Here is a 15798-nt window from a genome sequence, read left to right on the forward strand (position 1 = left end):
TTACATGTTCACTGGGTTTTCCTGCAGAAGCCAACAGAGAAATTCATTCCGTGGAGGCTGCGATCAAATGGCAGCTGAAGAAACAGCAAATAATAATAGTAGTAGTAATAATAATAATAATAATAATAATAATAATAATAATAATAATAAATTATTTATACTCCACCCATCTGGCTGGATTTACTTATTTATATTTATTTGTATATGCGCACACAATCATTATTATCTCATATGAAAATAGGGAGAGGATGGCTCTTAGTACAGCCCTTCAGTGTACACTAGTGGCCAAAATCGTGGAACCTTCTGGAAAAAACGTATTTCCAAGGTTTGATGGCTCATAACACTACTTTGTTTTGGAGTAATACCAGTGCTTTTTTCTGTGGGGACGCAGGAAGACGCCTACTCCTAAACATTTGTGAATTGAACGTGAGATGAAAGTCACTGTATTTATTTCCCCCAATTTGAACTGTATTTATTTTCCCTTGGTGGTGATTTTCTTGAGTCAAATTGAGAGTACCCCTAAACATTTTTTAAGAAAAAGAAGCACTGAGTTATACCATAAAATTTTATATCAATGGAAAGATAATTTAATGAAGAACGTAATGCAATAACTTTTATGAAAGATTATTTATTACAACAGCAGTCATAAAGAAGAAACGTGAAACACACAGAAAAAATGAGATATACATGTTAAATTGCCATGTTGGCACTTTGCAATAAATAAGTGGGTTTTGGGTTGCAGTTTGGGCCCTCGGTCTCTAAAAGGTTCACCATCACTGCTATAGGCCCTGGTGGTCTGGGAAGTTCCTCTGGCTGCTCCTGTCCAACAGCCTCAGGCACAATCGTCTCCCTATTTTCTGCAGTCAGTTCTGAACCCTGAACTTGACCATCTGGTGCCCCTGCAGCCTCCAACTCCATATCAGTGTTAGATCTAAGGGCCAAGACATATACATTTAAGCTGCATCGTAATCTTAACTGGTATGCTAGGTTAAAAAGGAATTCAAAAGAAGCCAAACTGGGTAGCTTTTTTTACAGACTGGAAGGAATGCTCCCTCAGAAAATAGGCATTTTGGTTGGCTTATGTTGCTATGGGCCAAAAGAGCTACTTTGACCTTGATAGTTTTTATGTAGGTTCTGGATTTGTACGTCGAAGACGTAGAACATCCCCTTAGTGTAACCTCACCTGTTAGGATACGGAGACTAGGGACCAATAGTGGCTTTTTGCAGCATACAAAGAGATGATACCAATACAGGAATGAAGCAAAATAGGAAATCTCGAAGGTGCATTTGAAGCAGTTCATTGAAGCCTGTCTGTTTTGAATTAGGGGACTGTTCTTTGGGGGACCACTGAATCAGTTTCTGAAAGTGCTGGGTTTAATGCAATCTTGCAGACTATGTGATAATTCTCTCTTTACATTAATAGAGCACAAAACTGCCTTATCCCTCCTTTGCAGAAACCAGCACAGAGGTCTCCCAACCTGAAATGTGCTGGGCCTTAAAGAACTTTTTCAAGTGCATATTTTAAGTCCTCTCTTCTCTTTCTCTGCAGCACATTAGTATACAAGCAGTGAAAATGTGTTTACCTTGCAATGTATAAGTAGGGGTGAGCAAATACGTCAGTTTAGGTTTCTCTCAGTTACTCATTTTCCATGATTAAACTCTGTTCTCCGCATTTCCAAATCAGTATGTGATTATTATTTTTAAAGAGGGTCCCCATGAAAATTCATCAGCATTTTAGTGAGTACTTCTAATATACACATTTGCATAGCAATTTCTGCAAATACAATGTATTTTTGTATACTCTTTGCATTAACACACTCACAATTTATTGTAGCATACACATTTTTAGATACATTAATTGGCTACTGAATACTGCATTGCAAAATTCAGAGACGTGCAAATGTCAAAGGATGGCTGTCTTCTTCTATTGTTGTTTCAGAAAGTGTGAATCAGGTATGCTCACCTCTAAATTTGAACCATCAGATTTCTCCTCCATCCCTACGTATAATTCAAAGGCTGCATTCAGACAGGTTTTTATTTCATTCTCCCAACGTTCTTCTGGAAACCAAGCCTTATGAGGAACGGTTGAGGGAGTTGGATATGTTTAACCTGGCTAAGAGGAGACTGAGAGGAGATATGATAGCCATCTTCAAATATCTGAAGGGCTGTCACATGGATGATGGAGCAAGCTTGTTCCCTCCTGCTCTGGTGGGTAGGACCCATACCAATGGATTCAAGTTACAAGAAAGGAGATTCCGACTAAGCATCAGGAAGAACTTTCTGACAGTAAGAGCTGTTAAGATAGTGGGACAGACTCCCCTGGGAGGTGGTGGATTCCCCTTCAATGGAGGTTTTTAAGCCGAGGTTGGATGACCATCTGTCATGGATGCTCTAGTTGAGATTCCTGCATTGCAGGGGATGGGACTAGATTACCCTTGGTGTCCCTTCCAACTCTACAATTCTATGATTCTTTATCAGATAATTTCCATGTGTTATGTGAGATTTCACACAAGCCACTTGTGGAATCCAGTGGAAACGTAGCACTCATTTCAGTGCTATTTGCTTCCAGAAAAAAATCTGTTTGTAGCCCCACTAACCCAGAAAACCATACAGCTCTTTCCCACCATTTAAAATTTAGCGCAGCATAGAAGTACTGTATTTTTCCTTCTAGAAGACCCATGTATAAGACACCCCCTATTTTGGGGGACTCAGATTTAAGAAAATGGGGGGAGATGTATCCATGTATAAGACAGACACCCCCTAATTTTTGACATTATTTTTAGGGGGGAAACCTAGTCTTATACATGGAAAAATATGGTATATTGTTCAAAAAGCCACAGTTCCATAATGCAACAGGTAATAGATTGTCTAAGGCACATTAGAATCTGGGATAGAAGTGGTAATATTGTAAGGAAAACTAATGCAATAATTTCCACATCTGAATGCACCTGAAATCAGGTCTGTAAATACTTCCCCAATTACCTCATGTATTCCATTTTCACATTTCCCCAGCTGTTCAGTTCTACATTGTATCTGAGCTTTCACACGAGGCAAAAGCCACTTCCAAAACTATGGAGGAATGTGGTGGAACATAGCACTCATTTCCATATTATTTGCAGACAGATTTTTTTCCGGAAGCAAACAACACGGAAGTCAGCACTACATTTGAACTATATTTCACTACAGTTCCAGAAGTGGCTTTTACGTCACGTCAAAGCTCACATATAACGTTGAACTGAACAGTTAGGGGAAAGTTGTGAAAACGGAATTAACTGCTGTGAAGCCTCAGAATAACTTTTAGGCAACCAAACCAATCAGCTTTTGCAAGTGGAAAGGATTCCGCCTCTGCCCACCCCCTCCTCTTTTTAAGGTCAATGATATTTCATAAATGACTAACACAGGTATTTGCAGGCCAAAAACAGGCTAATAAACATTTATGAGCGATTAACTTTTGTGAACTCGTTTGCAAGGCTGCAATAAATCTGTAACAGGCAACACGATCCTTAGAAGCAGCAGCTCTTGGATTGCAAAATCACTGGCTGAGATTGAACAGCCTCAAGCAGATAATCTTTCTGACTACCAATGCAGTTCTATGCATGGGTTCCTGGGTGTAACCACCACCGAACATAGTGGAACTTAGCTACGAGGAAACAGTATGAATCCAAGTGCATAGTTAAACTATAGATGTAGCAATGACCGCCAACTTGAATGGTTTTAAGAGAGGATTAGGCAAATTCATAGAGGGCAAGTCTATTAATGTCCATGTTTGGGTGAAATGCTAAGCCTAACCATTGTTTAGCATGAGCATGCTAATTTCCAAGGAGAAGATGGCAGTTGTTTTGCTGCTCCCTGGTGTTTTTCTAGTATATTTATTTGTTTTATTTCAAAAATTTATAAACTGCTTTATTGTTAAATAACCCTCAGAGCTATATATAAAAAGGAATAAAACAATGAAAGGTTAGTGTGGCAGCTAAACCAAAGTGTTGTCCAAACCTAGGCCCAAAATTTGTTTTCAGCTTACAGGCCATGGTGAATGAGAGACCTTAACCACAAGTTGGTAGCATTTTAAGATCCCCCCCCCCCAAAGCCTTGCAGGAGGAATACTGCCACTACAGTCAGAGTACAATTTTTAAATTAAGAGTGTGAAGTACCCCACCCAATTCCGTTGATGCAAAGAGTTCGAAACCAGAGGTGCGGACGTTGAGGCGCTTAAGACTACAATTCCCATCACCCTGACCTCCGCCCTCTCCGACTGGGGCTGATGGGAACTGTGAGTCCACCACATCTGGACTGCAATTCCTGATTCAAGAAGCCGAAGAACAGTTTGCCTTTATGCCGGGGAAGGTATCTGGAGGGTTGGATTTCTCCCTTTCTCTCTTTTCCAAGAGAGAACTGTTTTCTCCTCAAATACATTTTTCTGCCAACTGTCTTCCTTAGTTACAAGGAGTTACATCTGTCCGTTTTGGTTTCTCTCAGTTTCTAAAGTTTTCCAATCTTAAGTTCAGCTCTCCACACTGGCACATCAGTTTAAAAATAATGCTAAAAAGTGGTATATTGTTCAGTAAGTGCCCACCATTGCTAATTCTCAAACCTGAAAAATAAAAGTCCACTTAAACATTCAGGAAAATGATGCAGCCATACCAAAAGGAATAAAAAGACTCCTGTAATTAACAAAAGGCATCTCATCTGTACTCTTCCAGATCCACTGCCCTCCGTTGTGTGAAGGTCTTCTTCAAGACTCCACCCTTGCTACCATGCTGCCCCTTCTGCATAAAGATAAGGTAAAGGTACCCCTGACTGTTAGGTCCAGTCGCGGACGACTCTGGGGTTGTGCGCTCATCTCGCTTTACTGGCTGAGGGAGCAGGCGTTTGTCCGCAGACAGTTTTTCTGGGTTATGTGGCCAGCATGACTAAGCTGCTTCTGGCAAACCAGAGCAGCGCACAGAAACGTCGTTTACCTTCCCACTGAAGCGGTACCTATTTATCTACTTGCACTTTTGATGTGCTTTCTAACTGCTAGGTTGGCAGGAGCTGGGACTGAGCAACGGGAGCTACCGACCTTCCGATTGGCAAGCCCTAGGCTCAGTGGTTTAGACCACAGCGCCACCCGCCACCTTCTGCATAGAACAACTCTGCACTGCAACTTCTCTTCTTTCAAACACCTTCCTAAAGTCCGAGTTCCCATGCCCTACTATAACTCAGTCTGTCACTAGTACACCTAAGCTGGGACGGTAGCAAGCTGCCTTATGCTGAGTCAGAATATTGAGTCCATCTTGCTCAGTACTGCCTACACCAACTGGCAGCAACCCTCCAGAGTTTCAGGCAGGAATCTCTCCCAGCACTTCTTGGAGATGTTGGGGATTGAACCTGGAATCTTCTGCATGCAAAGCAGATAGTCTGTCACTAAGCTACAGACCTTTCCCATGTGCAACAGATATAACACATATTGTTTCCCTGTTTATCCCTGCCTCTGCTTCCTCTAATGTTCAATCTGTGCCAGATTTTAGATTACTAACTCCTTGGGGCAGTGACCTGGCCTCTTTTCACGATGTCAAAGTGGCATGCACCCTGATGGTACTATATTAAACTACCACCAACAATCCCTTTCCTTGTGCAGTTCAATACATGCACAGGCACACAGGGAAATTAAAGAGGACCATCACTAAAGCTGTGCATAAATAATTGCAGTTACTCCCAATTCACAGTGTAGTTCCACATTTAAAACTTTAGCAAGTCTGGGTCCACTATACCTCTACTCTATTTATAGCATCTACTCTATTTATATGATTTACTAGGGGCTGTCAACCCTGCTCATTCTGCTCGCCAACCCCTTTGCCACCTCCCCTTTCCCCCCGGAACTGGCCAGTCCCTCCTCCCTTCATCCATCCCCTTTCCTATCCCTTCACAGCTCACTCAAATCTCTCCTCCTCTCACAGCTCACACCAAGCTTCTCCCCTCATTGCTCCCCAAGCCCCAACTCACAGCAGCTGCCCCACCCCCTTGTAAAGGAGAGGGGAGGCACTTCAGAAAACCTCCATTAAGCAACTTGCCTGGGCCACCTGCCACTCACATTGCTTTCTAATTCACCTGTCTTCCATTCTGAAATCAAGCTGGAATTGGTGTGGCCATCTACTGGCGGCCATGTGAAATGCAGTATGACAACAGCCTTACATTTTTATGTATCTAGGAAGATATTCCACAACTCATCCCAAGTGATCTTGGGGCATGACACAACAACTTAACATACATACAGAAAATAAGATCACGATTAAAAATCACGAATCCATCTATTAAATATTACATGCATTACATAGACAGCACAGGCACACAACCAATTCAAAAGGCTTGGTGGGGAGCCTATTTCTGTATTTATTTCACTACAGACAAAATTAGAAGAGGCAGCTCTCCAAGCTAGGATGAAAACAGGGCCTTCCCAGTGGTGACACCAGTGTCATGAAATTCCTTTCTCAGAGGCATTTGTGTCAAGTCAGTTTAATTCTTACGTATTAAATCATAGTGAACCTTTTGGTAAACATTTCAACAGGCATTTCAGAGCCTGGTCTGAGTTTGTTTTTTTAACTAAGTGACTGATCAAGTGATGGAAAAAATGAATTAAGAGACTGTTTTCAGTTTCTTTGTTTACTCTGTATAATTTTAGCTGTTTTGACTAGTGTAGAAAAGAGCTGTTTGCTTTGTTGTAAGCCTCAAAAGCTCTATGCCATACAGAGCATAGGGAGGGGTGCTGCGGACAAGAAGGGGGGGCAGGGGCCACCTCTGGTCCATGGGCCAGTAGTTCTCCATGCCTGCTCTATGGAAAGACACTGGTAAGGCAGAAATAAAATCAACAAACAAATGAAAACCAAGGGATTTTTAAAGCTATTCATACTTCCTGCTCCGAATCTGACAGTGGCCGTTGTCCACCCTCGCACTTAAGACAAACAGGAGTGAGGTGAAGCAACCGAGGAGCTGCTGCTCTTCCAGCCAAGGAGGGCCCATGCAAGGAGTGCAAAGACCCTTGGCTTGTGTCTTGAGCTGCATGATCCAGTGAGGGGCTTCAGCCCAAGCCTCTGTTGCTCTTCACTGCAGGGAAGAGAGATTTAAGGAGCCCTTTGCTCCATCCCAGTGGGCCAACAGGCAAAGCCAATATTGGCTCTGTCTTCAGCGCTTGCAAAACTCAAAATATGGCCTGTCAATTTGGGCTTTATGGTGTCCAAAGAAACTTCACAATCCTGATGGGAAGGCTGGGGGGGGGGCGAGGAGAGGGAGAAATGCAGCAAAGCCAGACAGGAGGTATTCACCACTCCATTAAAATTATACACCAGATTAACCCTTTGTAAACCGTCACCACTGCCATGTGGTATCAATACACACTGACAAATATTTTGAGATCCAAACTGACCCATAACTATACACTAAATCAGTGGGGCCAGGAAATCCATAATTTAAAAACCTTATAGCAATTTTAAAACTCTCAGGTAGCTAAAACAATCTGAAGAAAGGATGCAGTGTGATTTTACACCCCATTGCAGTGCTGAGCTGGGTGTAATTGGTGGGTGTCCAGGGGACCCAATTTTTTTGGGGGGGTGGCGGCTTCTAAAGTGCAATAAGTCACATTTTCTGGAGTGGGTCAATCTATGGGTTGCAAAAGGGGCAAGGATACAACCTTTCTTCTTGAAAAAGTTATCAGTGTTTGCTTAGCTAATCTTGGAGATAGAAGTTATCTATGCAGAAATCCTGCAGTTAAGTTGGCCCCCTTCTGCCCTCGGCAGTGTGGGGCATGCCCGTACATGTGTGCTTGACCACTAGAAGAAAGAAGTCAAAACGGGAACTTATTGCCTCCCTCTAATGAACATCATGCAAGAGGGAGCCCTTGACCCACACAAGCCGATAACCCAGAGCAAGGCTGCGGCAATCCTAACCCCTGCTTACACATGGAACTTAAAAAAAACAAAAAAACAGCGGCATTTATTTGCTCCAAAAGTCCCACAGTTAGGAGAACAGTGGGCGCTCCAGTGCACACCGGTAAGTTACCTGGGAGTCAGGGCCGGTGAATTCAATAGGACTTATTTCTGAGGGTAGCCAGGACTGCGGGGTAAGATCTGTTTAGCCATTTAGGGGGCCGAATGATTGGGGGGCGAGGAGGCCGTGCTAACGGACCAAGACAACAGAGTAAAAGGTTCGCAACCGCTTACCATTTTGCAGTTTTCAGGAGGGAAGGCACATCCCCGCTTGCGCCGACGGCTCACTCTCCCAGCCCGTTTGATCATTAATCTCACTTAAGTGGCCTCCGGTACAGTACAGCAGCCACGCTCTCACCCCAGATTTGAGTGTGTGTGTTTTTCAAGACCCCAAGCCTCCGTGTGCTTGTTTGTGTCTCTACGGCTGATGCAACTAGGTTCTAATGTATCCTGTTCGGAGGATCATCATAACAACCACCTTTTACGCAACTCTGCAGCAGCAACTGGAGCGCCCCCCTCCTCCTCGCTCCCCCCTCCCAATCCCCCTAAAATGGCAAAGAACCGGAGCGCGGGGAGGGGGAATAAACAAACACCGACGCCGCACAAAGTTAGCCAGGGTTACAGCTGAAAGGCAAGTGGTAACCCTCCCCCCAAAATACCCCCAAGAGGGAAAGAGAGAGAGGCACGCGTCTCCCTCGTTTGCCTTACCTCTTTACTCCGCAAAGTTCCGAGGCTCTTGCAGGGTAAATAGCCCTGGACTCCGGGGGCGTCGCAACTCTCGGAGTCTGCGACCATCATGGTGCCGTGTAGCGCTGGGGAGCCGCGCGGGGCACGCACACCAGAATAAAGCGCGATCGCTGTCCGCTAGCTTTTCCCCCAAAGTTGGGAAGAGTTTGAAAAAGCAATTCTTGAGAGAGGGGGAGGGAAGTGTTGCAAATTCTTAAGAACGAGAGAGAGAGAAATAAAGTGCAAAGAGGCAAGAGCGGGCAGGCGGACCCCCCCTCTCCTCCCGGGCGCGTCAAGTGTCACAGGGAGGCTGAGCGCCCGTCCTTCTCCGCGAGGCTTCTGCGACAGAACGTCCGAAACTGGCGGAGTTCTAGAACGTCCCGGTGCACCGGGGTTCCACAACGCTCAAGAGGCTCGCGAAGCGCCCGACTGAAAACTCTCCCCCAAGTAATCGCTCTCAAGAGCACTGGGGGGAGGGAGGGAAGCCCCGCCCCCGAACAGCTGCTTTACTGAAGGGGAGGGCAAAGAGGCGTCGACGCCCGCCCCGAAAAGCCAATCGCTGGGATGCAGGCGGGGCTTTCCCTAGACCGGGGCTTCAAACTGCCGACCTCTTTTGCACCAATCGGAAGGAGAACAACAGCCCGCTTTGGGATCATGGGAGGCGTAGTTCCCGCCGAGGTTGTTTTTCTCCTCACATACATGCCCCGGGAAAGGGGTGGAAAATTTGGCGGCGGCTGTGCTGCTGCTGCTGCTGCTGCTCTTGCGCGGGGTGGGGCGGCCCTCCGGCCGATTGGAAAGCAGCCTTGGAAGCGCAGCGATCCGCCGGGGTCTGTTAGGGCCGGTCTGTCGCGATATGCGGGCGCCTGAAGACTTTGTCGCGCTTTCGCGCGGCTCTCTGGACACATTCTGGTGGGGTTGATGGCCGCATATGCCCCTAATGCGCAATAAGGGCGCTTCCCAACCTCAGATTTCAGGGCTGTTCACAACATAAAAATACAATATGAAAGCACAAGATGCATGATAAAAAAGAACAAAAACCCTACAGACCAATACCTCCCTCCCCCAAAAGTCCGATCGATTGGGGAAAGTGGGTTTGTTGCGCAAGTTTACTAAATCAGCTGTAACTGCGCATCCTGAATCTGTTGGAATGTGACTGATGATAGCATCAGTTTGGAAGTGATACAAGAGGGCAAAGTTCATAACGCCCCCCCCCCCAACCTTCAAAGAAAGAAGGGCTGCTTGCAGACTGTCTCTTGCTGGTGGGATTCAAGCATCTGCTGACAATTTTAGGTTGCGCAGCTAAAGCTCACTTCCAGATAACCAGTTTACTGAGCAAACACCCTAATCTGTTTACGCCAAGTTTGTGAGGAGGTTAGACAATGGGTGCTTCCAGACTGACACTATTTTCGGGTGGGATTCAATCATGAAAAATTGGGGTTTGTTTACTTATAATTACATTTCTATCCCATCTTTTCCTCCAAGGAGCTCAAGGTAGCGTACATAGTTCTCCCCATTTTTTATTTCACCTCACAACATACCTGTGAGGTAATGAGACTTCTGTAATGGAAAAATGCACTGGAAGCTGTGGGATAATGCTTACTTGAAGCATCTTTGTATCACCTCCCAGCTCAATAAACGCTCATGGTGGGATACGTTATGGAACACAGCTGTTATGGAGAAACTAAGGAAGTATCTGAGAGCGCTAACAAACACAAAGACCACAAGTTGATTTAGAACCGTGTGGCACATGTTTATTCAGAAAGGACTTGCCACCAGTTACCCATGTTTCAGTCTGGGGCAATCTGTAAAGACAGAGAGTAGAAGGCACGCAACTGACACAGCCGGCCTTACAAATAGACCAACTGAGGCAATTGCCTCAAGTGCCGGGATCCCACCCAGATGCGGCAGGTCCTGCTGTGTCACACTGCACATCTCAATCTGCTGCCATTGCTGCTATGGTGGTGGGTTCTGGCAAGCTTTCGTGGAGTTCTGTGCGAGATATTACTGCTGCCACCAATTCTTGCTTCTCTGGCGATGGGGGGGGGGGCAGGAGGCCTGCAGTGGTTCTGGAGTTCCATAGGCACCACTTGCCTCCTTCTGCCGCTGCCAGAGAAGCAAGAAGCAGCTGCAGTGTTGGGTTCTGGGTTCCGGATGTGGCGAAATATGATGGGCCGCCCCTGCTAACTGATATAATCTTGTACAAAGCGGCTTAATCTTTGCCTATCATTTACTGACTGCTGATTGACTTTGATGCAATGTTACGCACGGAATATTTTTCGGGCAGGGAAGGTACATGGGGATTGTATGTCATATGTATTTTTTGAAACTGAAAAATAAATTTCAGGAGAAAGGCTTAAAAAACAACAACCACAACCCTCAATAAACAGCTCTTCTGGAAGTGAGGGAATCATATATGTTGAGTAATCATCAGGATTTTTCTGCAAATGTTTGCAGGTTGCTGTCAAGTGGTGGTTATCCTGCACTTTCCACTGTAGTTTTCCACCACTTTTCGTACTGCACAACATCGAGTGAATGGGAGCAGATTTGTTGCGCAAGAGTGCCATTTGCATTGCTTCCAGGCAACCTGTTTATCAAGAACTTATCCTGAATTTGAATTCCACTTGCAAAATAGCAACAGTATGGAAGTAGCCTTAGGGTTTGGGTATGTTCACATTAGGGGCTTGAAGCGCAGCAGAGTCATCCTGCCCCTCCCCACTGCACATCAAGCCACATTTACAAGTATTTCTTCATTTTTCAGGAAGGGGAGCTGGGAATGTCTACACCTGACATACATTTTTTGTTTTCCCTGCAGCCCCCCTGGAACTCCTGTTCATTAAGCTGCTGCCAGAACTTGCACACACATCTGCCCCTGCACAAAGGCTGTTAGGGTATGTTCACTGAAGCTGGTGCTGGTTTTAGGGAAAGCACACCAAACAGCAGTAATAAACTACAGAACTGCTAGGGATTGTGGCTAATGTGTGAACGCAGCTTCAGAAATTAGCAGTAGGACCGCACTAGATGCAGAGTAAGCCAAAATGTGAACATATCCTCAGTGCCAGTTCCCTGTTTGTGGAATGCCTTCTTGGTGAGGTGTGCCTGTTGTTATTAGCTGAAAAACACCCCTGTTTACCCAGGCATTTGATGCCTGAAAGATGCAGCTGGCAACCTTGAAATTACTTGCTGTGAGAGCGTGTGATTATCTTATGTTTTAATTGTATATGTACTTTTTAACTGCATTGTTTTATCACTGGCTGCAGTGTTTTATCACCCTGGGCTCCTTTGGGAGGAAGAGCGGGATGTAAGTAATAAATAAATAAATGACTCAGCCGAGGCAGCAATCCTATGCACACTTTACCTAGGAACAAGCCCCACATGGGACTGACTTTCGAAGGAACATGCACAAGTTTTGAGCTGTAACTATTCTAGTTCGGAAGAATTCTCAGTTTAAGGCTGTGGATTCACTGCTTTAAACGTCTAGAGAGTTGATTGTCTTCCTTTATTTTCACAGGTATGACTAAGAGACGTTTTTCGGTGAGTAACCGGCAAGATAGGTGTCTATTCTTTCCTTCAGTTTCTGAGATGAGTTAAGAAAAAAAATGACGAGTACACAGTGATCAAGTGTGGAGAGGGCCCTCTTTTCTCTGGAATGTGCAAAACAACTGCAGTGAGAGAACAACAAAGTGATAAAGAGAGGGGAGTATGAAGGGGGGGGGGGAGGCAGAGGAGATTAGCACACTGTTCAAATAACATTTGTTCCTTGAACGCCCAGAGCAGTTGATCCAGAGCCATAAATTTGCCCTGGAGGTAAGCAGCACTGAAGAAGCACTTCTGAAGTTACAGGAAAGAAGTAATCTACTTATAAACAACACGGTTCTCGTTCTTCAACAACACTCATAATATCATCAAGGGGATGGAGCCACTCCCCGAGGAAGAAAGGCTGCAGCATTTGGGACTCTTTAGTTTAGAGAAAAGACGAGGAAGAAGTGAGATGATAGAAGTTTATAAAATAATGCGTGGCACAGAGAGAGCGGAGAGAGAGAAGTTTCTCTCTCTGTGTCATGACACCAGGACTCGTGCGCATCAGATGATGCTGAACGTCAGAAGATTGAGGACTGATAGAAAAAAGTGCTTTTATGTAGCACTTAGTTAAACTATGGAACTCACTCCTGCAGGAGGCAGTCATGGCTGTCAACCTGGAGGTCTTTAAAAGAGGATTAGCTATCAATGGCCACTAGCCACAGCTATGCTCTGTCTCCACTTTTTGGAGGCAAAATGCTTCTGAAACCACAGGAGAGGAGAGCAGTCTTGTGCCCAGATCCTGCTTATGGGTTTCCCACAGGCATCTGATCAGCCACTGTAAGAACGCGGAGCTGGACTAGAGGGGCCCTTGGCCTGATCCAGCCGGCTCATCTTCTATTCTTAGAATCCTTAGTTTCCCATACTCATCTCTTCCCAGAGAGCTAGTGTGGGGTAGTGGTTAGAGTGCTGGACTAGGACCTGGGAGACCAGGGTTCAAATCCCCACTGGGCCATGATTCTTACTGGGGGACCTTGGGCCAGCCACTGTCTCTCAGACTAACCTAATTCACAGGGTTGCTGCGAGGATAAGGTGTGGAAGGGAGAGAACCATGTGCACTGCCTTAAGCCCCTTGGGGAAAAGGTGGGGCATAAGTGTTAAAAATATTCAATAGATAACAGATTCAAGTCTGTTGCTCCATTCATGGGAAACTCAATCCATTCCAGACAAAAGAAGCACCGATTGTCCAAAGGTTCACATCACCATTGCCTGGCCATTCTTTGTTGATTATCAGTCTGCTTAATTCTAACAACAAAGACATCTGTGGTGTGATAGCTGGGAATGTAGCTTTTGAAAGCATATTGTACTTATCCGAGCACTTGAAACTTTGGAGAAGGAATATTGTATCAAATGGAAGAAGTTTCTATGCTGCAAAAATAACCTCTGACCCTCGTTTAATCTCTCAAAGCCAAAATTAGTTTGTTCTTAGATTTCAAAGTCTGCAGCCTCCCGTTAAAGTATCGTCTACACAGTAATTTAACAGGAACTGGCAGTTCTAAGATTTCCAAGGCCCTAGTCAAGAATTTGGAACAAGTACTTACACTTTATTCCTGATACAGTGGTACCTCGAGTTAAGTACTTAATTCGTTCCGGAGGTCCGTTCTTAACCTGAAACTGTTCTTAACCTGAAGCACCACTTTAGCTAATGGGGCCTCCTGCTGTTGCCACGCCACCCGAGCACAATTTCTGTTCTCATCCTGAAACAAAGTTCTTAACCTGAGGTACTATTTCTGGGTTAGCGGAGTCTGTAACCTGAAGCGTATATAACCTGAAGCATATGCAACCCGAGGTACCACTGTATATTAGGAGGCAGTGCTACTGTACCTTTACAGTAGTACCTCCTGTTACGAACTTACGTAATTCGTTCCGGAGGTCTGTTCTTAACCCAAAACCGTTCTTAACATGAGGCACGCTTTTGCTAATGGGGCCTCCCGCTGCCACCGCACCGCCGGTGCGCAACTTCCGCTTGCATCCCGGGGCAAAGTTCGCAAGCAGGAGCATCTACTTCCGGGTTAACGGAGTTCGTTACCCGAAGCGTTCGTAAGGAGGACGGTACATAACCCAAGGTTCCACTGTACTAGTAAAGATAACTCCGGCAGATGTTGCTTGCCCTGTTCTTAGTAGCACGGGAGGAAGAAAAGCCACAGGCATCTCCCCAAATCCTTTTTATTATTATTAAAGGTACATGTTTCCCAACTTCTATGACATCTCATCCTATCAATTCACAGTTAAATCCATCACATGTTTATTCTGAAGTTAGTCCTGCTAAGTTCAGTGGGGCTTCCTTCCTATCGAGTGAGTTCAGGACTGCTGCCTTAGTAAGTCAGGAAAACTGATCCTTTCCTGGTCTGCCCTAAAACCTCCACTGGACACACATAGACATCAGTAAAAGGTTGTTTTTAAGATACCTGAGTTCTTTTTTTTAAGGGATTAAACAAAATGAAATCATATATTTTATTTTCAGCAAATGACTCAACAAGCTGGAAACCACAAAAGAGGAAAGAGATGTTGGGCTATATATATTGGTTGTTGACAATGTGTCAGTGGCCCAGTTTGCACATAGCGCTAAGCCAAACCATGGCAAATGAGCAAACCGTGTAGGTTCCCAGAGAGAAGATTGCAGCCACTTTGCTCCTTCTCACGTCCTGCTGCTGCACTGCTGGGAGCTAAGCCATGGTTTGGCTTTGCCTTATGTCCAGACCTGAATAGGTGGTTTATCTTGCTCTGGACAAACCAGGAGCTGCAGCCAAGGTTCTATGTTCTATGGCTTACTGCTTATGGTTTGTTTGGAGGAAATAAGCCCAGGATTGAACGTAGCACACAGAAGAGTAGAGGCGGCAGGACCAGAAAATGAAAAAGTTACCATGATCTTCTCTCCAGGAACCTGCCTGTTTGCTTGTGGCTTGTCTTTGTGTTCTGTGCCAAATGGGTCAAATATGAAGTGGTTCCAAAGAAGGCAAATATAGAAGGTATTATATCCAGTGTTATTTATACTCAGAGCTGACTTGTTATAATGGCTTACTTCAATCATAGATCTCGCCTGCAACATCTAGGAAGACCTTGATACCTTTTCACTGGCTTTGCTTCTGGACGGTTGCTGCTTTCAGGTGGGATTCAATTACATACTGGCAAATTCAGCAATGCTATTTGATTTGATATTACTGGCAAGTATAATTGATAGGGAGGTCTTGTCAAAAACACCCGCTTTCCCCAAAGATCAGATTTTTTTGTGACTGTAACACACACTGGCTTTATTTCCTGCTGGCACAGTTTTGACGCTGTATTATATTTTTGTTTTGTTTTGGCAGTTTATCACTGCATTTTACACTGCCTAACAAATTTTGTAAACCACTTAATTAAATAATAATAATCCAAGTGGCATGTATAAAACAATGATGATGAATCCAATACAGATTTTAAAAAAATAAGCAGAATTTCAAAACAAGTATTCACAACCAAATTATGTGTCTGGGTGGATCTACTGAAATAAAAAAAAAAAGATTTTAGCAGGGGCCTAAAACTGCATCATGAAGGTGCC

At 44.7% G+C, this 15798-nt stretch overlaps 1 protein-coding gene and 1 long non-coding RNA gene across 7 annotated transcripts in view; both read right to left on the reverse strand.

Annotated features, from left to right (window-relative positions):
* The window catches only part of SESN2 (sestrin 2), a 57945-nt gene that overhangs the window by 30198 nt on the left and 11949 nt on the right, over positions 1–15798 (reverse strand). For 2 of the 6 annotated variants that reach the window (XM_083511962.1, XM_083511961.1), the window contains exon 1: positions 8667–9147. The exons of 2 other annotated variants lie outside the window; for them this stretch is intronic. In XM_083511962.1, coding sequence (XP_083368088.1) covers positions 8667–8756 — 90 coding nt within the window. In that variant the 5' untranslated portion in view covers positions 8757–9147. Of the gene's footprint in view, positions 1–8192; positions 8409–8666; positions 9148–15798 lie in introns of those variants that run through there. 2 more of the 6 variants (XM_083511963.1, XM_083511964.1) reach the window with 2 other exon arrangements.
* On the reverse strand, positions 609–4865 carry LOC310710856. The gene is made up of 2 exons (XR_014528278.1): positions 4157–4865; positions 609–931 (listed from the first exon to the last, which is right to left on the reverse strand). It is a non-coding gene; the product is annotated as an uncharacterized lncRNA (long non-coding RNA).

Source organism: Podarcis liolepis (assembly GCF_965112155.1).
Source record: "Podarcis liolepis genome assembly, chromosome: 7".
Classification (NCBI taxonomy): Eukaryota; Metazoa; Chordata; class Lepidosauria; order Squamata; family Lacertidae; genus Podarcis; species Podarcis liolepis.